We start from the raw sequence: 26610 nt of genomic DNA, 5'->3' as shown, positions 1-26610 counted from the left end.
CTGCAGTCAGGGTCAAATACTCAATGTGATATAAAATAGTAGGCAGGTACATAATGAATCCTTCAATGCTCCACTCCAGTAAGCCATGCATGCATTTTGTTGCTGCCGCTGTTGAGTATTTGAAATAGGGATTCATAATCCAGCTATGAAAACAAACTTCAGAAACATGTTTAAAACCATTAAATCTGGAATTAATCACAACTTGCTAATACTCTACTTTTTTTTTTTCCCAAAAAAAGTGAAACACTAGCACTATTTGGAGCCTTCTGTGACCAAGATTGGGTGCTGCTTTCCCTTGAACTCTTCATTTTCTCAGGCTTACCTGCCCTGTTCAATAACTTTGTAACAAAAAATAATATGGATGAATTTCTCAGTCATAAGACAGTGTAGAAAAGTGTTTGCAGGCTGTGGCAAGCTACCTTATAACTTCAGCAACCGTATGGCTTATTTAGAGCAAAGCCAAACGGACAAAATATAAAACAGTTTTATGTCATGGTGGTGGAAAACTGCAGCCGAGACGTAACACCCCTGCAGAAAGCAGTCCAGGAACCACTGCACAAGAATATACAGATTTTAATGAGCTTCAAATGAAATGATAGAACACCACACATTTTCATAAAACTACATTCAGGAAAGAAACAAAGAAAACCTAACAAAGATAAGGGGCACGGTGGTTGTTGAGCCATTCTTTGCGGTCGAACAAAGCTTCCAGTACACAAAAATGTAATTATCTTATTTAATTTCTCTGTATGACCTGGCAAGGAGAAACAATTCTGAGGATTCCTTTCGACTGGCTTTTGGCTTGATTGTCCTGACTTCACGGAACACAGCTGAAAGCCTCGCCTGAAGCACGCTAGCCAAAGCTCCGTCCCAATACTTACAAATCAGAGAACCACCAGGCCGCAACACCTTATCAGCCAAGTCCATCAATGACAATGACATTGTGATTAGTTTTTCATGGTCCATCTCCTTGAAACCACTGGCATTGGGTGCCATGTCGCTCAGGATGATATGAGCCTGGCCACCGGGGAGGAGTTTGAGCAGCTTGGCATGTGTGACAGGGTCTGTGATGTCACAGTTGGACAGGAAGTGGGCTCCATCCAGAGGAGCTATTCGCTGAAGGTCAATCCCAACCACAGTGCCACGGGGGAATTCTTCATCTGGAAGAGGTAACCAAACATGCAAGAGGTTATGTAGTGTAGGCCTAGTCACAACACATTTTCACAGCCTCCCTTGACAAAAAGGCAAAGGCTGACAGTTTCATGCCTTGACTCTTCATTAATGATGGCAGACATAAGTGTCATAATGCAGGAACATGCATATTTGGCCTGGTAGGTTAAACTTAATTACCAGAGAATTAGTAGCTTATTAATGGTATGTCATGTCGCTACACTGATTACACTGTCTGTTGGATGAGAAGGACTCCGACATTATGGACTGGAATTTGCAGGCAAACATCACAACGTTGATGTCTCACAGAATTAACAAACCATATAAGAAACACTTCACAAAACATTTCCAATACCATTTTGACAGAAATTATATGCTGATAGAGACATGCCAAAACATGTATTAAATACATTATTGGCCAAATTGCTTGTCAATCAGTGAAGGTGTAACACCATAATGCTAGGTCATTTAAACATTTTTAAACAAGTATTGTAAACGACAAAAGTAAAATACCCAGAATAGATGTTAGAAAATGTATCAATTTAACAAATTAAAAAAACCTCAACACCAACAATTAGTAGCGGGGGAAAACAATTATGGTTCAATTAAGGAAAAAAGCTAGCTTTCCAAATAAAATGTCAATGTGAAAACGTTAAGTTACATAGCATAGCCCGTCCCAGCCATCAATCCTTACAAGACTGTACAACATAAACACTTTAATTTGTATTTAATCTGTATTAGTGATTTAACATTTTAATCTATAAATAGTTTTTGGATGCTCAGACAACCTGGAATCGCACATTAATGTTTAACCTACATGAACCAGTTGAGTTGACCCTTTGAACAGCTACCTGGCTCCAAGCACCGGGAGCAGCACCACAATCTATCACGCTGAATCCAGGTTTTAAAAGTTTGTATTTGTCGTCGATCTCCAGCAGTTTGAAAGCGCTTCTACATCGGTAGTTGTGCACATGGGCAGCCTTTACAAAAGGGTCATTCAGCTGTCGAACTATCCAGCGCTGATCAGCAGTACTCTTTCCTTTCAGGTTATGTGCTGCCTTTTTTAAGAGACTTGCAGAGGTATGAACACATGATTTTTGAAGAAACGGATACCACATTATTTAGCAAACTGTAATGCTGGTAAGCACCATTTTGTTTGACTTTGTAGCTTCACTTCCTGTCCTGACCACGTGATTTATTTGGGTACAATCCGCAAAATTCCAAATTAACCCTTCAGGAAGCTTTTTTGTTGGCCTCAGTCATTGCTGAGGGAGCGAAAATAATCTGGTTTACATGGGCTAGACCATCCAGTGGCCCCTCCGAGCGAGTGTGCAACGATTCAGCCTCCACGCGCGAAGTAGAATAAGAATCGTCTAGCAAGTTTCACGCAAAATAATGGATAGGCGTGCCTAATGATACTATAGGTGCATCTGATTTCGTGATTTGACACAACCAAAACAAAATTCTTCCTAAATTAAATGTTCAAGTGCGAGTTGTTTTAAACGATAGTAGTGATTTGTACAATTGCATTTCATTCTTGTTTTATTCACTAAATGTACCATACATGTAATAATTCCATTCAATTGAATTCCATTCAACGTGGAAGTCACCCTCAGAATTTCGTCATCAAAACATGAAAATGGAGGCCATTTTCTGGGATGTAGTTTTCCAAGTGGGCATTCATTTAATTTATTTTTAACCATGCCAACTTGTGGCGCGCCACACCAGAGAAACTGAGCGCAAGTATACCAATTTGTCTATGAACGTCGAGGATGCACATAATTTGCGCAGATTGAAGTTAACTCATAGAGAAAGATAGACGCCTTTATTGTCTCTTGTGTTTTAACTGGTCCTGCCGACCAGGTTGGAGTCATGATCACTTGACTGATTACCCTGTATCAACCAATAAAGTTGGAAGTTCCAGCACCCAGTTGACTACTAGTTCTTTATGTTGCTGGCCATTCATTTAAAGATGGCATAATGGAAAATATATAGCAATCCTTTTCAATCGGCTAGCTACTTTGATATTTAAATGATTATCCAGGTGATCATGCTAATGATCATAATCTGTCATTAAAGTGTTACACAATGATTTCCTTTTTAAACTATTGGAAATATAAGCGTGAGAATTGTTTGACAACTGCTCTACCTACATTGTAATTGTTTTGGAAATAGTGTAGTGAGGTTACTTAAAAAATGTAATATGCATATATTGTAGGCTAGGGCAATGTCATATTTCTTCTATTGTGATCATGTATCTATAAAACATTGTACTATTTAAAGAAGATCTATGTTAATATTGTCTTATAGCAATGTGGTGTGTCGGTGGTGCACGTTACAGAGTAGTGACAGTCTGATGAGATATAGACTGCCTTCCGGCAAAGTGGTAAGAATTTGGTTAGTCTTGACTTTAGCCACACCCTGTGACTCCCTGAAAAGTGGAAGTTCTGGTTTAAAGGGGAAATAGAAAGAGAGAACCATATTACCCAACATCTGCTTTTGAATGTTAACAAGACAACACTGCATCTAACCTCATTGTATGCTGTCACTGAATTGGTTGAACAGTGCAGAAGAGAACCTCTCCCTAATGTTTTTTTCTCCACTATTTCTGCTATGTTAGTATGCCTATACATCACAAGCTAGATAGAATCAATCTATTCATCCGAACTGCATATTAATTGCTTTATTTGCTTCACAGTATAATATTAAATAAATAATAATGTTCTATCTCTTATAAAGATGTGATTGAGAAAAGCCTATGCTCTTAGCCTACTTTAATTTGTCTTAAAGTTTTTATACTAGGATTATTGGCCATTTTATGCAGCCTAAAAACACCTTGTACTCCTAAAATCTTATATAATCTCTTAGAAGCCAGGAGACGCTGGTCACCGTTTTTGGGCCAGCACCCACTTAACCATTATCCAGGTTCCTCACCGCCCCCCATCAAATAAGATGTAGGCTAATTGCCCTGAATATTAATTATTATAATTTTTCATTGTTATGACTATTATTATTGTTGTTACTATTGTTATCATGAAAAATCATCAAAAATCAAATTATTGAATGACAAACAACATATTTATTAGTTGCCCAGGGAAACTAACAGCAGCCAATCAGAAACAGCTATCAGAAACATCCAATCAGAAATGCCAAACAGTAATCATTCTTATGAATTGTTCCAACAGAAAACAAGCTGGCACTTATTAAGGGGTAAAAGCAGAAGGATTAACTTTCAAAGGAAATAAGTTGGTGAGAGCCCTAGCGCCTGGTTGTTTTGCAGTCAACAAAGCTACAATGTGCTGAAGACTGTTTTAATGTGCGTCTGGATGCTGGATGCTAAATTGCTTTCAGGGGAAGTCCGACAGCGGAAAAACCCTCTTGTAAATGTGTAACCACTGCGATAAGGCGTTCACGGTGTATCCCTCAGAGAAATGATCACTAATAAGAGAAAAATTATTCCATGGGTAATGACAAGAAAGAGTGTCCATTTTCCAGAGTTACACAGTAGACACCATGTGACATTTTATAGATGATACTCTGACGCCCGATTCCCGTGAAGGCAGCCCAGAGCTGTTCCACAAGAAACTGACAGAAACACAGAAGAAGAATTACGATACACTGTCTCGTTCAGGCGCAGTGGCATTGACTGGCAGGTTTTAATGTTGCAGACCAGTTTTTTGCAAATAGTTGAAACTTGAAACTTGTATAATTGTAAATCTTTGGTATAAACTTGGCCCTAAAACAAACTCCCATTTCCAAGCTATTGCTTCCAGTGTCGTCCTCTGAACGTCGTCCTCTGAACACCCTCTGGGGCCGGTACCGCCCCTGTTGAGAAACATTGCCTTAGAGTCAGGCTCCTCTCTAGGTTTCTTCTTAGGTTCCAAACCTATTAGGGCTTTTTTCCTAGCCACTGTGCATCAATCCTTGTTGTGGCTTGCACTTTGGGGTTTCCTTCTGGGTATCTTCATAAGCACTTACATTTGATTTATTGGTGTTACTGAACTATTTGAAACTTATACTGAGGCCTTCAATGGTAGCTGAACTTGTTGCTTGACTCTTAACAATGATTGCCATGACAGGTCTAAAAACGGTGTATCTAACAACATAGTCGTAATTGGTACTATATTACCAAATGGTACTAGACTACAAATGATTCCCCCGAACCACAACTTTTCAACTGAACGCACTTTTTCCTAAAATGAAGAGCCGAATTATACCTACTAAGGGCTTCTTTCCCTCTCTATGGCTCTCCGTTTACGCGCGATTCTTTCTAGGCGAAGCGTATGTATATAGTGTGCCTTTCTGTTTTGCTTGTTCAGACAATGCTGTGACAGACGCGTGGCCTGTTTGCGTCTCACCGTAACCGCAGTATTGTAATTATTTTATTGGACATTATTACACACAAACCGTAACATATCGCAAATAGCTATCATTTTCTAGAAAGGCAAGTTGCGGGTGACTGAGGGAGCTTTGCTAACAGTACAGTATGCTGTAGTCACCTAGAACAATGAAATTCCGGTTAAGGCTAAAAAGGTGGCATAAAGGGTAGGAGTGATGCCTGTCTGCGGGGTGGATTGTGATTATACGACTCGTTTCCAGCTAACCTTAACATGTTTGTTTTGTCTAACGTCATGCCATTCTTTGTATGGTCAAATCCAAACTTGTCTTGGCTACTGAATGGCTAGCTAGTTTGCTTATGCCTTCTGTCGTTGTCATAGCTGCCAATAAATAACAACTCTTAGCTACAGTAAAGTAGTACTTTTTACACCAGAACACTTTACACCAGAAATGCACCGTATCTCTTCTGGAGTGAGATCAGATACTTAACGAACATCCGTTACATACTGATTACACTAATTGTTACAGGTACAATGTTTACCAACAAGCTGCTGACGCTGGTGTTGGTGGTGCAGCCTGGACAGGTGCTGCTGGGCATGAAGAAGAGAGGGTTTGGAGCAGGCAAATGGAATGGGTTTGGTGGTAAAGTCCAACCAGGGGAGACCATCGAAGACGCTGCCAGACGGTGAGGTCGCAGTGATATTCACCTGTAGTTTCTTGTTAATTTGCATGTGTTCAAGACAGGAGCTGATACTGTTCCTGCACAGACCTGATGTTATTTTTAAAATATTTTTTAGTGAATTGCTGGAGGAGAGTGGCCTCACAGTCGATGCACTGGCTAAGATTGGAAATATCAAATTTGAATTCGTAGGAGAAACAGAGCTACTTGACGTCCACATTTTCAGGGCTGACAGTTACAATGGGGAGCCAACGGAGTCAGATGGTAATTATTCTCATCTAAGGTATTCTATTTTTGTCTGGGTATTAGTCACTGTAGATAATATTCTACTCCTTGTCACTACTTGTCTTGGCAGGTGAAATGGAATACAAGGAGTGGAATGTAAGCTAAAGTGACTGGTACCCAGATTAATGTTAATTAGGACCAGGACGTTTCCTGGACCTAGTAATGTTACAAAGATTAATTTGGTTGCCTAAAGGCTATAATCATAGGCCCCATAGTTTCAGACCTTATATTACTTTATGGCTGATGAAGTTTTGTCTTCCCTCTTCTAGAGATGAGGCCACAGTGGTTTGACTCTGACAAGATACCCTTCAGTCAAATGTGGGCTGACGATATTTTGTGGTTTCCACTAATGCTTCAAAAGAAGATGTTCTTGGGCTACTTCAAATTCCAGGGGCACGACTTGATCATCGATCACAAGTTAGAGGAAGTAGAAACGCTTTGAGATGCTCCTAAACCGCTGGCCTTTTCTGACTGTAGTTTATTGTATTAGAGGCTGTTACAACAACAGTGCTATATGCTACATTCCTGGGGGATTTCACAACGTTCCCATTGATTCAAGATGGCAGATTCAGTGCCCAGAAATCCTCATGTATTTTGTGATTGTAGAGATAGTTGCCAGTGACAACCATATGTGAATCTGTAAAAACGAAGGTATCTCTATGTGCCAAAACAAAATACTGGATGTGGGGATATTCATGTTTATTTTATCATGTTTCCCATTTTATTGTTGTGCATATATTACCTTTAAAAAAAAAGTATACACAGAATGTCTTTTTTACTTTATTTTATCTTCAGTGGGGATATTTATGATCTAAGCAATGCCTTTATAATCAATAACCTGATTATCCTTCTAGATTTATAAACCAAGTAATGTACATGCAAAAATACAGTCATTAAAACAGACAATTCTGAAAATCAACATGCAATGGAGCATACTTGGAAACATTGTGTTGGTCAGAACCTTTCCAAAAATGTCTCTTAGGATGTTATGCCTTAACCTCACAAAAAATGTCTCCAAAAAAACTGTTCTTGGTAGAAACATCTTCAAATGTTCTAATATTTTGGATTATAGGTTGGTCAAACTGTTGGGTCTCTACAGCTTTTTTGTAAGAACTACCCCTTAGAAAACACCTTGGTCTCAGGCCCCATTGATCTCACGTATGGACAACTGAAAAAAGACAAATCTAAAGGTAACCCAGATATCTAGAGCTCAAACACAATGTTTAAAGGGTGTGATGGTGGAACTCAATGTTGAAATGAGATCAAACATACTTTGCAGTGTCTATAATCATAGTTTTCTCGTTCTCACATAAATTGAGATCAGATGCAAAATGCCTATGTATACTGCTGGAAGACGTGATTTTAGTCAGATGTTACCGAAACCTTGAAAACATTCTTAAATAGTAAAAAAAAAGGGTTAAACCCTTTAATCAAATCATAACGAGATGAAATGTTGTATGCTTCTGACATGGAATATTAGTGTATGTTCTTTAATTACAGAAATCAAAGGGACTATTTTTTTAAACCAAGGAACAAGATATCCTAGAATGTTCTATATATATATATATATATATATATATACACAACTTAGAAAAATAGTAAATCTAGTGTTCTTTAAAACCTGCATTCCGAAGTAAACAAATAACATCCATTTCATAATTAAAACACTGTATACAGGTAAGAAGCATTTGACATAATACCTCAATTAAATTTCCATTACAGAATAATTACATAAGACTTCATAATTGCACTAAGGAGAATGTGGCACAGTCATATTTCTTTGGTATGTTGACCAACTGTCCTGTGGAGTGTTATTACAGACATAAACAAAAGTTAGTAATTTAACTAAACATCATTTACACTATTGGTAAAGGTATACAAACTGAAGTAGCTTTTCACAGTATTGCAATTAATACCAAGCCCGACTGAAGGAATACATTTTTTTTTTAGGTTGAATACAAAAACAAAGAAGACTTAAGATATCAAGCCTTACTAAAAGAACAGTGGGATTATTACGACTTGCATTATATTGTATTTTATATTAAACCATTTTATAGCATTTCACTACATTTTCTCCAAAAGTGATCCTTGAAAATCTTTAGAAAATATATTAGTTTGCCTGATTAGTTTGGAAGTGAGGCTGGGCCCTAATTCATGCCAGCTTTATTGTAACACCCACGCTTAAACCAGGAAACAAATCTTACATGTGTATTTTAAACAAATACATTTGTCTGCGAGTAATAAAGAAAAGTCCTTATGGTAAAGGCAGTGAACTAGAAAAATAACAGGAAGGTCCCGCTTTTTCTAGATATCAAACGGCAATTATGAAAATCTGTATTGTCCTCTCCTCAAACACTAAGGACAACCAGGCAGTATCAACAGCAGGCAGCAGCAGCGCGTTCTGCCAAGCACTCTTCCACTTCCTGTTTAGCGCCCCTGACTCTAAGGAGGATGCACGTTCTGCACAACAGGTATAATTGAGCAATACTCTGCTAATAAAGGCACGGTTTGCACAAAAGGAAAGCATGATTGCTTGTAAGGTTTTTTATGAAAACGCCACGGTCAGTCACATCTGAGACTTTCACTGTGTCTCGGCTCGCAAAGCAGCATCTTCACCACGTGCACGGTCGTCTAAATGAATGTTGGAGGAGGCGACTGCATTCCGTTGTTGACACCGAAGAGGCACCCAAGCTTGGGCTCGAGATCGTTCCACACCGCACCCATCTAGAGAACAAACAAGCCAGTCGCAGCGAACGCTCGGACCAAAATTCCAAGACAATCATCCAATAACTGTTTATCTATTAATGACAATGATTCTACATTCAATCCACACATACACATAAAACTGCACTGGGAATGTGGGCTCTTCCACTTCATAACAATCCTTTGCAATCTATATATCTGTATTTCCTGGTCACTTTCCTCTCACCTCTCGATGACCTTGGACCTGTGAGTTGACAAAGGCTCCCAGGATATGGGAGGTGATCGGGAGGTAGGTGAAGATGAGCTGAGTCTCCTGATGAAGGCAGAAGAGGGAGAAATAGTTCCGCAGTTCCATGGTCTGAATGGCGTTCTCTTGCTGTTAAGGGAATACAAACAGCGCACGATTTAACAAACCACAAGCAGCTGATGACCGATGCCTTTGCACCTTATTACCTGCTTCCCCTTACACTAAAATGTACCTTTTCACAACTTCACAGTACTACACTAACTTAAGTTAATTTATTTATTTTAATATACCGTATATATCATAAATATTATGCTTTGAGTACACTGGGCCTTTAACAAGAGCTCATCATAAGACTGAGCTATCACGGTCGTGGCTGTAGTGGTGACTGTGTAGAAAAACGTCATGAGATCCACCCTAAAGGCTGACAAGGCCTACTTTCAAATGCCCCACCCTTCTAAGATGATCAGCATTAAATGGTGGTTACATGTACCAAGAATACATTTTTGTCCATAACTCATAGTTATACTTATAAATAGGTATATGTTGTGCCTTCTGTCCCAATATGCACACATTCATCAAGTCCATTTCTGAGTGTGTGTGAATGTACCCAACAGTTAACAGCGATTTTGATTCTACCGAGACAGCTGTCTCGTTTTATTGGGTCACGTTCCGTAAAAAGAAAATACTAATTAAGAAAACGGAGAACTTTCCTACAAAAAGAGCTACATACATAAACAAATTACAATATAACATTCTGTATTTCTATTGGATGAAGTTTAATAAGTTTAATAAAAGGTTATTTGTTTAAAAAACTAAATATATCAAGAAGATAAATGTAACTATTTTAGTGTGGGCATTACTAGCTTAAAGGCTGACTTGTGGCATGAAAGGATCACTTTAGACCATTTTTCTCATTCTGAAAACCAACAATTTGTGGTTCACTGATGACATCAAAATGTTACGCCCACTGAAAATGCCTTTGTGTCCAGCAGAGTCTCACACTAGCAACTACTCATGGTATGTCAGGCATCTGTATGCTAAATCGTGGTTGTTAGCCAGGGAAGACACTTGTCTCCCGCAAAAAATCTCTGATTTCTGATAAGCCATTTTAACATAACCTGTCGGGAAAAGCGCTCATGAAAGCTGGAAGAGGAGCCTAATGAATGAGGGAACCTGCACGATGCGGGACTCCAGCTGCTCCACGGACACCTGCTCTTTGGGCTGAACAGTGGCACTCATCATCTGCCTCTTCATCATGCCGTACTTCTGCAGCGCCTTCTGGTGCTCATGCAACACCCCCTTCTCATGCCGCTCACACAGGTCCTACGGGACAGCCCACCGACGGGGGGGACGGGGACGGGGGGGGGGGGGATACCAAACCTCTCTCAAGAAACGTGGAACACCGCACACTGATACACCCAAAATGTACGTCGGCAACTTCCCATTTAATAACTGCATTGTGCTAAACATATAGCTCCATAAAAAATAAAGAGACCTCTGCACCTTTTTCTTTCCTTTCCAAAAAATGTAACGCTGCAAATTGAACGCTTCTGTTCCTCATTCTGTTGTTTTTTTGGAAAGGAAAGAAAAAGGTGCAGTGGTCTCAATTTTTTTTGGAGCTGTAATTTTACAAATGCAGTAAATGCCTTTGTAACTACACAGGTAACATTATTGTTAACCAAATTCTTCAGTAAATTCAACGTAGTGTTGTATTATTATGGTGTAACAGTTATTTAGTAATTGCATGTCCTGTTCTTTAGAAATGTTTATGTATAATTAGATGGGTAACAATGTACAAACATGCTCTTCTTGAGTGAATGCATTTCACAAATATACTTACTCGGTATGACTGTAGCAAATCCAAGAACAGATTCAGTTTTTCCACAACATCATCCTCCTCTCTTCTTCCCTTAACATATCAGTTAACAGATGATTATGTTTTGCACACACATAAAGTTGGACAGTTGTACAGCTGAGCCTGTGGTACATCTACTGAGGGCTGGATTGTACCTGCTGAGCACCTTTGTCGGCTAGCAAAGCAAACTCCACAGAAAGGCCTTTCAGTGACTGACGCAGAATGCCCCAGGTGCTTTGAGATGAGGCCAAAGTAGGAATGGGTGAACCATCCGAACCTAGGGTACTGTAACAGAAACCACAAACAGAAATTAGCAGAGCATGCAGGACCAGTTTCGCGCCTTGGCTGATCCTTTACCATTGCAAAAAAATAAATATTATCTCCAGATATCCAAAAAGACATGGTAACGTTTAGCTAGCGTAATACATTTCCTTGGGCCAAAACTCTGGGTGGAGAAGGGTGACAGAGGAAAGAGAGCTTCATGCCGTTAAATGGGGATTTCTTTACCTGAGCTCCCTTCCAAACATAAGCAGATCTGTGGCGTTTTCCTTGGAGCGTTCTGCCATCCTCTCCGCACGGTCCCTCAGCTTGTGGAAGCTGTTGTGGATATTCCTGATCAGCTCCCTGCTTGATGAAAACTGGGCTTGGATATCAGCTGGAAGGTACTCCTGCGGCACAGATGTACAAACAGTCTCACAGCTGCGTCTCAGTAGGATGTGAACTGAACTGGCTACTTGGAGAATACTGCATTAGAATTTCACATTTCATAATATGAATAATGCAAACCTTTGCAAGAGTCGCAAATCTGTTTGTCATGAATTCATCCCCCACTTTTTTGCAGGCATCACGCATTTTCACTTGAACATCCTAAAAAGGAGAGGTAAAGTTGTGAGCAAAGACAGGCACTATTATTCTCACTGGCAAAACCCTGAACAAGATGGCCTGTTCAATAGTAGGAGGCCAATAACATACTGATCCATTGAAGGTGAGGAAGGTCTTGACCAGCTCATCCTCAGAGAAGAAGGGGTGTCGGGCCACTAGGTTGACAAACCGTCCCAAAGCACGCCGCCTCCCTTCAATAAACTCCCGTTCAGACATGGAGGTCAGCACTATAGACAGAGCCAAGGCCAAAGGTCAGAGAAGAAGTTAAATTATTCCACAATTATAAAATTAATTAGTCCATAGAGATGTGGTGTCATACAGTTTTATTGAAGGTAGTGATAAGCTAATACTTATCACTACCTTGTTGTTGAGGAAATCCCACTAAAAATCCTAACCCTGGTATCTCAAAAAAAAACAAAAAAACGTTAATAACAAAGACCTTGAAAATCAGTGACAGGTTTTGAAAATGGTTGTCCATCAATGATTCCCACAATCACATTTGCTGAGCTTGAGTTATTTTTACCAAAGAAATGCACGTTTGGTAAATCCCCATTTAAAATTATCTGCATTAAATGGAGTCCGCCAAATGTCTGTGACATACATAATATAAAGGGGTTGTAGACGTTCCACTAATGACTGTATAAAGAGAGTTCATGTCTGCTGGGGGAACATGAGGTGAATATAGATGAATGCCACTGGAATTTCCTAGGGGAAACCGGATCCCAACTCTCACGCAGATTGGAACACCGTTATCTGTGCATCAAACCTTCACTCTTATTAAGTAAACGTTGAAACATAGAGTATGTGTACCTCCTTTCAGCATTCTTTTAGGTGGCAGTGCAGGAACCATTCTGTATGCAAACCTCTGCAGCAAGAGCTCATGAAAGACATCAAAATCACTGTACCGCCGGTAAACGGATATCTTAAAATGCTGAAAGGATAAAAGAATAATAACATTAACAGTGAATTAATCAGATGTGCAAATTAACACAATGCTTTTGGAACTATTCAATTTGAACCAATTTATTGACAATAGCTTTGATATTCATGCGTTCAGGCTTCATCGTGATTGTGAACACTAACTGTACAGAAATAACGTCAGCTCTGTTCAGCTGAGGCATCCATTGTAAACAATGAAACGTTTACTACAACCAGACTCCAGGACCCAAATCCTTCATAAAATAGTTGTCATCCATTTAGTTTTTTTATTTTAGAAAAAGAATGTACGATTTTACAGTTTGTTGAGCTTAAGATCATGACCAACTTTAAAAGCAGTTAAAATACGTAATAGGGAACTGAATGATAACAAATGACAATCACATCAGAAGTAATTTCACTGTTGCACTGGGAAAGGCAAATACTTTGTATGTAGAAGTATTGCATTGTGAAACATCTATTTCATATTATGTTACTGCCTTGTTAAAAAAAAAAAAAAACATCTGCCTTCATGTGGCCATTAGGAAATACATTTGAATATATTTACATATACAGACTGGATTGGGAAGTCAACTACAAATTTAACAAGAAACCAGGCAAGCCTAGTTCAGCCAGCCAAAATTTCCAAGTGTTGATCGTGTCTGCCCTCTCAAGATTCGAACCAGGGTCACCCACATGAAAGGCTGTGTCGTTAACCACTATGCCAAAGAGCTGTACAATTACATCACATTTAAGTCACATTTAAGTCAGACATTAACATCACACCGAGTTTGAATATTACATTAGACACCATTTACCATTCTGTTAAACTGAGTAAAGTTTCTTATTAAGTTTACCTCCACCACAAACAGCATCTATGAACTGTATAGCTTTTGCCACTGGCCGTTTTAACAGCTTATTAGCCATTTGTGAATTACATTAAAAAAGTGAAAAGATGAGAGAATTGTGTAGCCAGCGAAGTGTTTGTCTATCCTGAAGAACTCCTAAGACATTTAGTGCCCACTGAAAAATAAATGATCATTCTAAATTTTTTATGGTAGGTTTATTTGAACAGTGAGAGATAGAATAACAAAACAAAAAGAATTCCAGAAAAACACATGTCAAAAATGTTATAAATTGATTAGCATTTTAATAAGTGAAATAAGTATGTGATCCCCTTTCAGTCAGAAACATTTCTGGCTCCCAGGTGTCTTTCATAGGTAATGAGCTGAGATTAGGAGCACACTTTCAAAGGGAGTACTCCTAATCTCAGCTTGATACCTGTATAAAAGACTGTCCAAAGAAGCAATCAATGAATCAGATTCCAAACTCTCCACCATGGCCAAGACCAAAGAGCTGTCCAAGGATGTCAGGGACAAGATTGTAGACCTACACAAGGCTGGAATGGGCTACAAGACCATCGCCAAGCAGCTTGGTGAGAAGGTGACAACAGTTGGTGTGATTTTTTGCAAATGGAAGAAAAGTAAAAGAACTGTCAATCTCCCTCGCTCTGGGGCTCCATGCAAGATATTCACTCGTGGAGTTGCAATGATCATGAGAATGGTGAGGAATCAGCCCAGAACTACACAGGAGGATCTTGTCAATGATCTCAAGGCAGTCGAGACCATAGTCACCAAGAAAACAATTGGTAACACACAACGCCATGAAGGATTGAAATCCAGTAGCACCTGCAAGGTCCGCTTGCTCAAGAAAGCACATATACAGGCCCGTCTGAAGTTTGCCAATGAACATCTGAACGATTCAGAGGAGAACTGGGTGAAAGTGTTGTGGTCAGATGAGACCAAAATCGAGCCATGTACCGTCAAATCTAGGGTAAAAAGCTACTTCCCTCAGCCTGGGCATTGAAAATGGGTCGTTGATGGGTATTCCAGCATGACAATGACCCAGAACAGACGGCCAAGGCTGTCCACGGGACCAAAATGTTGTGCATCACGGTTCAGTGCCCTTTCTTCTTGCAGAAAACTGCACACTATGATGTTTACTAACTAAATGTTTTCTAACTTTAACAAACATTTTGTGAAATGTCTACAATTTCAGCAACCATGCAATGACCAAGGGATTGTTCATCTATCGACTTGTGGAGGGATTCTTCTATATCTTAACAGTGATGGAGGAGAGGCAGGGTGCAGCTTTTCCATTAAACAACAGAATGCAGTCTTCTGTCCATCAACGGAAGCTCTACCTTGTAGGATTCACTTTCAAACACACCAAAATCATTTCTGGTGAACAGGTGTTGTTAAACACACACATTCCCCCAATTACATCCCAAACACGTAAAAAGCTAACACTATCATGCCCTGTCTACTCACTAATGAACTAGTGGGCAAAACCCAATGATTGACCAGCTTATGCTTTCACATGTTGTATTTTTTTGACTTTCCAAGCTTGCCCTGTAGCACTGCCCAAATAAGCAGTCCAAACTGTCCCCATTCTCTGGCTTTGGATCAGTCCAAACTGTCCCCATTCTCTGAGTTTGGATCAGTCCAAACTGTCCCCTTTCTCTGAGTTTGGATCAGTCCAAACTGTCCCCATTCTCTGAGTTTGGATCAGTCCAAACTGTCCCCATTCTCTGTCTTTGGATCAGTCCAAAATGTCCCTATTCACTGAGTTTGGATCTGGACTGACAGTTAAATATGATTGGTCCAGAGTCCACCGTCTTACCCAGGTGAAAGGTCAATGTTCAATTATCCTATCCTTTTTTAAAATAAATTATCAAACAAACAGGAAAATCACATATTTAAATGAATTGCCCTCAAAACAGTAATGCACAAAATGTATCAATCAAATTCAAATGTTAGTAAGTTAATGTTTAAGTATTTTCGATGAATACTTCCTTGACTTATTATAACAACAATAAGCGTATTGTTGTTATAATAATATGTAACTGACTGCAGCCTTCACCTGGCTGCTGATCTGGTACTCCACGTGTTTTAGAAACAGGCCCTTCTTCTCTGGAATGAGCTCCACCAGGACAGTATCTTTGGCCAGTAGCTTGTCCAGGGTCTGGGACACTATGAGGGGGCTTTCTTGAGATGGCTGCATCCTCAGAGTCTGGATGTCCTTTAAATCACCAAGTTGGGGCTTAGGAAACTCTGTCAAACAAACACCAAATCAAACATGAGAATGGAAACGTTGCTCTCATCTACTATTAATTTATTCAAGGCAATCAACATAGCTTTCACCACAGAGGAAAGAATACACATCTAGCTGCATTAATAAACATGATTAATGATGTCCTGTGGTGCAGGTTTGAATTTACAACTTTACACACATCCACGGGATGTATGGGAAACATTTGACATTTCCCATCTCTTAGTTGCCCTCCAAACCCTTAGACATTCTCCTGTTCCCATGCCCTTCTCCTAACTCAAATACTACTTCAGTGTTCATAGTTAGCAATGATTGAAAATACAATAACAACAGTGAGAAGTGTGTTTTTATGTAGAATTCAACCCTCCTTGCACATTCCACAGAAAGGTATGAACTGAGTTACTCCTCCTTCAGCAACCAGGAAAACAGCTCTACCATAGCTCAGCCAAGGAAACATGACAAATCAGTTTCACAGAATGCAGTCAGCTGCCATATTGGCAGCAACTGAAATAACACAGAGCACCCTAAATTATCATATAAGCTTTGGAGGCAGAGCTCTAACTCGGGGCTGTGTTTGGAGTAATGGCTACCTCGGTGAAAAACCCAAAGACTCTGCATTCCCTCCAGTTTATTGGTACTGCACAATCTAACACTTGTTTTCTTCACAAAAACCTAGCCAGGTTTACATGGATTCATAAAATAAAAATGTGTGTATAGAAAGAGATCTTCAAGTAAGTGGCATTGTGATATAGCTCTTCCAGAGGAAAGAAAGGGCAAACAAAGTGCTGAGCCATGTATTTTACAGAAACAGGCGAGGGGATGCAATGTATTCCTGGATGCAATTCATCCAGTTCAGAGGAAACTAGCCAACAAATAAAACAATGTGATAGTCCTAGAATCTGTTTTGATTCAATTTTTTTTCTTTAAAGTACAATTTCTACTGTGGCTGATCACATGATTATTCATCTTGTGGTAAACATAACTTTATCTGAATGTTTTATTGGTGTCACAAGGAATACTGTCCTTTTAGATACTGAACAACTGTAAAGACACTTATAAAGCTCCTCACTCAAATCAAGTAGTTCTTACTTACCTTGTATGCAATTCTCAAAGAGTTTTGGGCTTGGTTGCTTTCCTTGCTGAGCAAGAGCAATTAAGGCCAGTCCTTTATAGAGAGACAACTTGCTTAAGAATCCATCTGTGTATTCAACATGCCCAGCAATCTGAAAAAGACAAAGACATAATATGATTCACTTAAATGCTCATTGCTAATCCTACGCGCAACAGAGGTTAAATGTTCATGAAAAGATGATGTCATACATTTTGACTCGTGATTTTATTTTAAATAAACATGTGAAGTGTTCCTCACAGGCAATGTGTAATAAATAGCATTTTGGCCATATGTACGTCAATAACTTTTAAACACCATCCCCTTCAAACACCATCACCTTCAAGTAAGCTTTATTTGAAGCAAATAACACTTATTAAATGCCAGCAAGGAATTAGCAGAAACCACCCTTCCTAGCAACTGGCATGTTGGAACTGCTATTTACCGCTATACTATCTTTAGTGGTTAAACACATATAGGCTTGAGAGATTCGTTGAATAAAGCTAAATGGTTAGTTTCAAAGAGAGGTACCTGTTTTTTTAGAGTGTTTTCTCTATCTACTTCCTACAGCTGGGTACATTGTTCACTTTCCAAGAAGGAAGAGGATAGAGGTCTTACAAACCAGGCTGTGTTCCTGTGGGTAACTACAAAAACATGAGCCTATAAAAAAACACAATTATCCAAAGCTTCTTTACCCAAACAATTGTATATAACCTATGGAGATTGCATTAAAATTTGCGGACTCATTTTTAAATGAAGGACAACAATAGTTAATTAATGCACAATGCAAGTACACCAACAATAACTGAAAAACTATAAGGAAAATAAGAATCCCAGACTGAGAAAAAGAAAAATGCACACCGACCAACTGGCAGGCATTCTAATCATTGCTGCAACAACAAGTAAGGCCGGTATTTTGTGTTCACCTGGCCTTGCACAGAACTGGGAAGATCTGTCCTGCTGAGCAATCTCTGGAAGACCTCCACCTGCACTCCTTCATCAGTCTTACTTCGGATGGATTCATAGACCTCCCTGTAGTATGGAGGAACCGATCCTAAAAGAGGGGGAGCATAACTGTACAAGCCATAGTGCTTGCATCTGTGTGTATTAAACCATGGTGCGTGCATTTGTGTTTATTAAATCGTAGTGCTTGCATCTGTGTGTATTAAATCGTAGTGCTTGCATCTGTGTGTATTAAATCACAGTGCTTGCATCTGTGTGTATTAAATCACAGTGCTTGCATCTATATTTATTAAATCACAGTGCTTGCATCTGTGTGTATTAAAACATAGTGCTTGCATTTGTGTAGTCATTTTAATCACTTGCTCCAGATGAAATTAAGAGACCACTGCAACTTTTTCTTTCCTTTTCAAAAAAGTTGAAAAGGAAAGTTTTGAGGGAGAAAAAGTAGCGTTCAATTTGCATTGGTCTCTTAATTTTAACCCTTCTGTTCCTCACTCAAAACCTTCCATTTCGACTTTTTTGAAAAGGGGGTGTGGTATATGGTCAATATCTAAGGGCTGATCTTAGGTAAGAGGCAAGTGCATGGTGTACGTGAAACAGCCCTTAGCAGTGGTATATTAACCAAAAACCAGAAGCCGTGATAAACAACCTGTGATAACTGACGTGTTCGGGTTAATTTGTATAGATTTGGAAAACGTGTTTACTAAGCCACATAATCCAATGAAAAACATCATAATGAAATATACATATGGGACAACTCTCCAGTGGATCGTTGATTTCCCATGTTGAACAGTATGCTAACATAACAGATGAGAACCTAATCAGAACTAGTCATACAGCATGACTCTTGGACTGATCAGATGAGATCAGATGGATCTAGTTCAGCCTATTCTAGCGTAAAAGCTGGCCTATTACATAACATATTTTACTATAGTTGTAATTTAATGTAATCTAGCATATTTGTTTACACAAATGATCACTATAGCTACTTCGTTACATTTAATGTGAAAGTTGACACATTTTATAGTTACATCACGTGTCGTACGTACTGAAAACTACACACCAAGTTATCTTGCTCTGAATTCAATCAACATAACCCCCAAAAAAAACATTATTTCGCTTCGCCACGTTAAACTGTAACAAAGTCAAGTATAACTTACACAATCCGGTTAAACCCAAAAGAAAGATGACCAACATAATATGTATTTAGCAAATTACCTTCATTGATCTCGCCTGCCATAGTTCAGAATGTCATGTGAGCCCGACAGCACCTCCATGTGATTTCCTGAAGAAAATAAAAAATGTCTTAAAGTTGTAGTGAACTTCGGATTTCTGCCAAACCCTCTAACATGACCATGCCCATCCATTATTGAGGACAGTAGGCACTAAACGTGGATTAGTGAAAAACTGGAGATTTGGCACCCATATAAGAAGGATGAGCAGAAGAGCATGGGTTGCGAAGTACCAGATTACATCAGATTACAAATAAAACTGACGTTACCAACGAAGATATTTTAATCAACGTTAACATTCAGAAAGTATATTGCGCGAAAATATTTATACCATGCCTGTTTGATCTAGTTTCAAAAATTAAATGGTTGTCCTCAACACATTTCACTGCCTTCAATATAATGGGATGGAAATGCAAATACAGTATAATACAATTAATCGGCGATATGATTTTTTTCTATACTTTATTTAAGCAATACGATACTGTCTGACGGCTTAACATACACATGAATCATATTCTCAGGGTTCGTTGGAGGAGCAAATGGGATACTGCACATTATTCGGTTACACACTTTCAACTCTTACACCTGAACTTGTGACGTTCCTCCCGCTCTTTATATATCCTGGTTGGAGTCAGAGCGTTGTTAAATATAAACTGATGATAAACTAAAAAAAAAAAAAAAATCTTTGTTTGTACAGTAGGACCAGGAGATAAAAGCCCTGGTTGCCTCGTTCTTCAGGGAGACCTCTCTCCACGCTTTCACCTTTTTGTTTTGGAGTTATGATTTGACTTTTGTTAATAAATATCCTTCTTTATAAAATGTATCTGATGTGTGGTTCCCATTTTTTTTTTGTCATGACCTAAGAGTTTGTGGCACTACAATATCAAACCTTTCAAGGACAATGACACTAAATCCATACAAAACAAATTAGTGGTATTCATTATTTTATAATTGTGAAAAACTGAAATAACACATTGGTATTCATTTTTTGTGTAAAAGTGAAATATAGCCAGATGTGTTAAGTATTAAGTGGCGAAAAGCCGAATAATCCTTGTGGTAGATGGTCACATTGCAAATGCCCATAAAATGTAGTGCTTGACTTGTGCAAGTGCAAGTGCAACATACAGAGAAAAAAATAAAAATTATATATATATATATATATATATATATATATATATATATATATATATATATATATAGAGTTGTCTTCCTACTTTTGTGTGCAGCCCAAGACACTCATCAACTTCATCAAGAGTATCTCCGAGGTCCTTCAAATGAGGTCAGACTTCGACTATCTTTGTCCGCCTCTTCGCCTGAGTCGCCGCCTCTTCTTCAGGCCAGTGTCTATCCAGTGTCCCCCGGCAGTGGATACAAAACAATTCTATATTTGTGTCTTGTAGAGGGAGTACATTGGCTTGTGGTGGCTGGAGCTGGACCTCATCTGTGGTTAAAAAGGTATTATATGTGTAGGCTGTAGATTTCCACAGGGCACAGCCTATGGAACAGAAAATATGCATTCAGTATAGCTAGACATACATGCCCCCTCTTACATCAAACAGCAGAATGTTATCGAAAATATAGATTGGATTATACAGAGAATCAGGATTGTTGTTCCCATGATACAGAAAACCCTTTGTGTGGAGCTTGAAATGCCCCCAGTCTCGGTTTTTAGAATTCAAATAGTTGACTTGAGGACTTGTTTCCTCCAATGCTAGTACACAAAAACAACAGTCAAGTAAATATCAGACACAACTGACTCTAAAACTATCATTAAACACTTTCAGGGAAGGGTAGGGCGTTTCTTAAAACGTATAACTCTTCTCGGGCTTACCATAAATATGTGTAACTTCATGCGCTCACCACCAGAGGTCACTAAACACAAACAATTAGCCCGATTCTCCGAGACAACGCTGTTGTGTGGGGAGTTCTTGTGGGTGCGAGCGCTGCGGGACTGCATCTGATGGTTGGTGTGGTGGCTGCATTGTTGTCCCCTGAACAGTTCACCGGATTGTTGTTTAGCTATATGTTGTGTATCAAGAAGAAATTTCGACTTGTTGGCCTACTCTGAAATACACAAGAAGACTTGGTCATCAAACGGTTTTGAAAAATGGGAGAAAACTGAGATATGAAAGACAAAGAGGCCGCGAATGGAACTGGAGCAACCATCATCAAGCAAGGATATATCCGCTAAGCTAGCTAGCGAGCCAACTAGCCTGCCGCTAGCTTGATACATTGGAACACGACATTTGGAACAATAATTTGGCAAGACTGATACGACCTAGCTAACGGGGAAGAGATCGTACAATATATGTTGATAAGGAACGATTGATAAGAAAGCACGATTTAGCTGTGCATTAGTTTCCTTGGAAGCCAAGTATGTTAATGGGATGACGCTGTTCAACAATAATAACGTAATCTAGACTGCTGATTTTGGAAGTTATCCCAAAACAATTGGCAAGTAACGTTACGTCATCCACACACTAGCTACCCAGCTAACTAGTGAAGCAACTATTACTACTGTACGTACAGCGTCAGAACAAGGTGGTTGGACTGTCATCTTTCTGGGAACTGCTGACAAAGTTAGCTGCCCAGTGGCCTATTATTCCTACTTTTTAAGATATATTTTAACTTAGCTATTTAGATAGTAAAGTTATTAGGTAAGGAGAAGTGAACATGGGAGTATTATGACTAACACTTGAGCGTTAGTTAGCAAGTTAGCCTCTGGCGAGACCACTGGTAGGAACGAGGTGACAATACTTTACATTTTCGTGCTGTGAAGATTTTTAGAGTGCAGTAGGGCTGACGATCTATTTGGACCTTTGGGGATATCTTTGGTTTTGCTGGACCGCTTACTAACAATAACTTTATGACGCGGGCCAAGTCCGTTACTTCATTTTTGACTGACCACGCCGGCCACAGCTCCACAGCTCTTTCACCATGGCAGCGGTTGTCAACTACTCACCTCCGTGGTGGGTCAATTTGGTTCACCGACTCCCTCATTTCAACCTTCAGTTCGAGCAGACCAGTAGTGATTTTCGCCCGGAGGACTCGTCATATCAACAGGTAACGTCATGACATGCATTGAACTATGCCCAGTTAAACAAATGGTAATAAATGTTGTACAGTTCAATAGTCCCAAGTTGGTAAACAAAGGTATTGGAAAGGGGTTCTTGTATGTTAATACAAATGTGTTGAACAAATGCATCAGCACAGACCAATCTGCAATGTTATACCCGCGGTACTGTGCGTGTTGAATACACGACATTTGCCAGAATCGTCAAGACTCCTTATTACCATGCATGGTACTGTAGATAGGCCTTGACCTAGTCCCTTGGGATGGTACTGTAGATAGACCTAGACCCTGGTTCCTTGCTTGGGATGGCGAGGGTAAGTGGGGTTGATCGACTCTTACACAATATTTCTCTGTTCTCTATTTCTTTGAACATGCCAGTTCTCTTTTGACATAAAACGGATGCCAGGAAATGGAGGTTAGACATTGTGAGTCTGCTAGCTAATCAGAGGAGATGTTTTTTTTTTTTTTATAAGCTTGTGTTTGCCTTTATAGTCATAACCCTTTTGGGCACACAGTATACAAGATTGCTGCTCAGATCTCGCTTAAGGTCTTACTCTGGGTTTTACAAAGTCAGTACAACCCACTACAGAGTACCAGCAAAATCAGTTATTTCATTCAATTATTGTTATAATGGTGGGTTGAACTGCAAAGGCAAGCTTCATCCTGGGGAGATTTCCTTTGATAGTCAGATGACAACATCGTCACACAGCACCCCTGATACTGTGGTAAACAGAGCCTGCTTGGCACATCAGTGGCATTTTATGTCCAGATTTCTTGTAATTGGAATACTAGCTTTTCGGCTTACGTGTTTATATCTTCCATTGAAACAACAGGCTCATAGAAGAGGCCACTGGGTGTGAAGCTTAGGGCGATGTGAGAGCTTCTTATTCACAGCGTCCAGATCCAAGATAACCTGTCAGTTATCAGGAATAACACTGGCCTGGGCCGTGGGCCTGCTGAACAAACGCTTCATCCAGCCTTTACATCTCAAGATAACCCCAGATGACGACCTGGTGAAGGGAATGAATGTACCCCCCTTGACCTCCGAAGGTTATTTCTCCAATTTCTCAAGCAAAGCAAGCTGTGGGCCTTGCCAGTGTATCTGAGGCTTAGTTGTGTCTAAGACTTGTTAGCTGAAGATAATGCTAAATCTGAGTGGTTACATGCATATAAGAATAGTAATACCATTATTGTGAATGGTCAGATTAACATTTTACATGCTTTGCTGTGAATCGTCTAGTTGACAGTTTAAACGTTTTAACGTTCATGGTACCTGATGGGACTTCAGTGCACAAAGCGCTCTGCCACAATGACTGAGATTAGTGGTGAGCTTACCATGGACCTCACTAATACATGAAAGTGAGAAATGCGGACCTAATCACAAATTCTATTTAACTCACTTGTTCCTATGGGATACTGTGGCCGGTGGATGAAAGAGTTGACCGGCCCAAATATGTTTTCTAGTAAAATGAAGGCAGCAACCACAGAAACATCTTGGGGGTGCCTAAACTATGAGTATGTGCTCATTTCCAGGGTGTTTTGTCAGAAGCTATTTACCAATGAAACATGCAAGCTCATTCACCCCACCCCCCTGGACTCCTGTTGCCATGGTTGATGTGTTCTGTGCATGTGTCTGTCCCAGATACTCCTCTACTCATTATAAAACATGTAATTGGACTTCACACTGTTATCCAAATTAGGCACATAATAAGTTCGTATTTTCTCATATCCACAATTGACTGGTTAATTTTGTCGACCTGCTAGGTCTTCTAAATCAAGAAACATGAAATTGTCCGCAAATGCAACACTGAGGTAATGATGTTGTGCGCTCAGCTACTATGTCGTTATGTAATTACATAAAATGTGCTTGGATCTGTGACATTAGGTGCATGAATTGACTATAGACACGCGGTTGAGTGAAGTTGTGCTATTTATTTTCTGTGGCAATTAGAAGCTGTGCAACAGCAAAGCCTCTACACCACTGGTTTGTGCTCACTGTTCTGTGAGGTGAATTGAAAATGGCCTGTATTAAGCAGGCTGCTCTGTTCTGACACTTTTCTTGACTATTGCTCATGTAAATCAAGAATGGTCTGGGTAGCTTTGACAGCAACTACAGTAGTTATTTTATCTCATCTGTAGTTGCAAAAGGTTTCTTAGCCTGATAGGTAGATCAAAACTCGTAAAGCTGTTGCTACCTTACTAATGCGACTAAATGTTGTGTAGCTACTGTACCAAGAAAGCAAACTGTGGCCATCTTTAGAACTGAGAGCCAGCCAGATTTGCCAATTAACAACTTACCACCATCAATAGCCAGCAGTCTTTACAGCTGTGAAATCATCAATTTGAATGCTGACAATATTAATAAATCACCAAAAACCAAATGCATTTCAAAGGTGACTTAGCCAGTGGTGGATTTGGCCAGTGGTGAATCTGCGAGACTGCACGTGGAGGCCTCTCACTAAAGTGGCTAGTTAGATTTACATTTTTACCCGGCAATAGCAAATTGTAGGTGTATTTGGCGGGTGTTAATTTAATTTACATAGCAAATGGGTGTTGGAAAGAAAATAGAATGATTTTTCAAATATATTCTCATTCGATGTATGTTCTGACCACAGACACAACCCTTGCCTTGTCTCAGGTTGTCATTATAAAAAATACTTTCCTGTAGGCCAGAAACCAGTAAAGCAAGCATTTAGTATTTTTGCCAGACCGCATGCGTGGAGCCGGCCAAGAAGAGCAAATGTCTCTTACTGAGTGAGTGAGTGACTGACTGCCTACCACTTCAATAGCGTAGTAAATAGCGTAGTACTTAGAGATGTGGACCTGCGACCAATAGGTCCCGCGTTCAGTAGCTATGTTATAGTAAGCCTAAAATAAAACTGTTTCACGGTTATATTGCGACTATTTCTGCACATCCGTGCATGCTTTTTAGGTCAGGATAGTCAAAAACTTTGCTGGCTACAACCTTCATTAGCTACGTTATAGTAAGCCTAAAATAAAACTGTTTATATTACGACTATTTCTATTTCTCGAAGTACGCATCTGTAGATTATTTTTGGGGTAATTTAGGCTAGATAAAAACCCATTGGGCAGAGCTAAGAGTAGGGGTTTCCACAAGTTTCTCGTCTTTTCACTTGACATTGATATTTATTGTATCAATGTCATTCACGAATGAAAGAAAAAAATGTTGTGCCATAAAATAGCTTTGGCTGTGTTAAGTTCATATTCAATCTCGCTAAAAATTGCTCAAAACTTATGACTATTCCAAGTAGTTAGACTATTACTGGCAAAAGCCATACAGTTTATAGATGCTGTTTGTGGAGGAGGTAAACTTAATAAGAAACGTTTCAAATGTGGCGTGATGTTAATTTGTTAAAGACACAGCCATTCACGTGGGAGACCCGGGTTCGAATCCAGTGAGGGCAATAACATGTATCGCTTTTAATTGTGGGCTGGCTGAACTAGGCTTGCCTGGTTCCTTTTCTGGTTCTGATCAATTTGTGTCTGATACTTATTGGACACATTTTAGATATTACTTTCCCTCAACTCAGACATTTAGGTATGGATATGATTGGCCTCAAATCGCTGTCGGATCCAAGGTCATTGATTCTTTTTTATATGAATTCAGCAGATATACAAGTTGGCTCAGATATGAATCGCGGAATCCAAAAAGACCTAGTTTGAGTCCCCAACTTTTTTGTTGAACAATTTATTTTCCCCCTGCTGATGCTCAATGCTTGATTCAAAACAGATGTGATGAAGTTGAATGACTATGTCAAATAGCAATAATTCCACACTTGATACTGCCAAGTATTTCCCATCAAGAGTAGTGATTCATGTAATCTGGACTCGTAATAAAGTTGTTCAAAATAACTGCAGTACTTTAATCTGTTGGATGAAAACACAAGTTCAGCATGTTAACCTATTGTACATGCCTTGTCAAAGCTTAAACTCTGCTGAAGTCCATGGTGGAAAAATTGCTAAATAGGGTTGGGAAATGTATAATGTGATGTCCTGAAATGTAAAACAAAAAAAATTTCTCTCTTGGG

At 39.4% G+C, this 26610-nt stretch overlaps 4 protein-coding genes across 13 annotated transcripts in view; 2 read left to right on the top strand and 2 right to left on the bottom strand.

The window, feature by feature from the left end:
• Nucleotides 1-557: 557 nt before the first annotated feature.
• On the bottom strand, nt 558-2349 carry mrm2 (mitochondrial rRNA methyltransferase 2). Its single transcript, NM_001311026.1, has 2 exons — nt 1988-2349; nt 558-1160 (listed from the first exon to the last, which is right to left on the bottom strand). The coding sequence occupies exons 1-2, from the start codon at nt 2286-2288 to the stop codon at nt 733-735; spliced, it is 729 nt and encodes a 242-aa protein (NP_001297955.1). The 5' UTR covers nt 2289-2349; the 3' UTR covers nt 558-732.
• Nucleotides 1071-7389, top strand: nudt1 (nudix (nucleoside diphosphate linked moiety X)-type motif 1). 9 transcript variants are annotated; one of them, XM_010874582.4, is made up of 4 exons: nt 1071-1169; nt 6037-6193; nt 6306-6451; nt 6742-7389. In XM_010874582.4, the coding sequence occupies exons 2-4, from the start codon at nt 6042-6044 to the stop codon at nt 6912-6914; spliced, it is 471 nt and encodes a 156-aa protein (XP_010872884.1). In that variant the 5' UTR covers nt 1071-1169; nt 6037-6041; the 3' UTR covers nt 6915-7389. The 9 variants fall into 9 exon arrangements, with proteins under 9 accessions (XP_010872884.1, XP_010872885.1, XP_010872888.1 ...); XM_010874583.4 differs by lacking the exon at nt 1071-1169 and adding an exon at nt 2192-2310; XM_010874586.4 differs by lacking the exon at nt 1071-1169 and adding an exon at nt 2248-2310 and having other exon boundaries at nt 6084-6193.
• On the bottom strand, nt 7240-21405 carry snx8a (sorting nexin 8a). The gene is made up of 15 exons (XM_010874577.4): nt 21320-21405; nt 20703-20983; nt 19475-19541; nt 18220-18347; nt 17279-17408; nt 15997-16187; nt 12970-13090; nt 12250-12386; nt 12064-12144; nt 11785-11945; nt 11433-11562; nt 11263-11331; nt 10596-10745; nt 9402-9551; nt 7240-9196 (listed from the first exon to the last, which is right to left on the bottom strand). The coding sequence occupies exons 3-15, from the start codon at nt 19494-19496 to the stop codon at nt 9104-9106; spliced, it is 1563 nt and encodes a 520-aa protein (XP_010872879.1). The 5' UTR covers nt 19497-19541; nt 20703-20983; nt 21320-21405; the 3' UTR covers nt 7240-9103.
• A 19-nt stretch (nt 21406-21424) lies between these two features.
• ttyh3a (tweety family member 3a) overlaps nt 21425-26610 on the top strand; it is a 56905-nt gene continuing 51719 nt past the window's right edge. The window contains exon 1 of one of the 2 annotated variants that reach the window (XM_013136092.4): nt 21425-22551. In XM_013136092.4, the coding sequence (XP_012991546.1) occupies nt 22426-22551 (126 nt within the window). In that variant the 5' untranslated portion in view covers nt 21425-22425. The remainder of the gene's footprint in view (nt 22552-26610) is intronic. The other variant, XM_013136090.4, reaches the window with a different exon arrangement.

Source organism: Esox lucius, chromosome 11, assembly GCF_011004845.1.
Source record: "Esox lucius isolate fEsoLuc1 chromosome 11, fEsoLuc1.pri, whole genome shotgun sequence".
NCBI lineage: Eukaryota > Metazoa > Chordata > Actinopteri > Esociformes > Esocidae > Esox > Esox lucius.
This window is presented reverse-complemented; position numbering and strand designations above follow the sequence as displayed.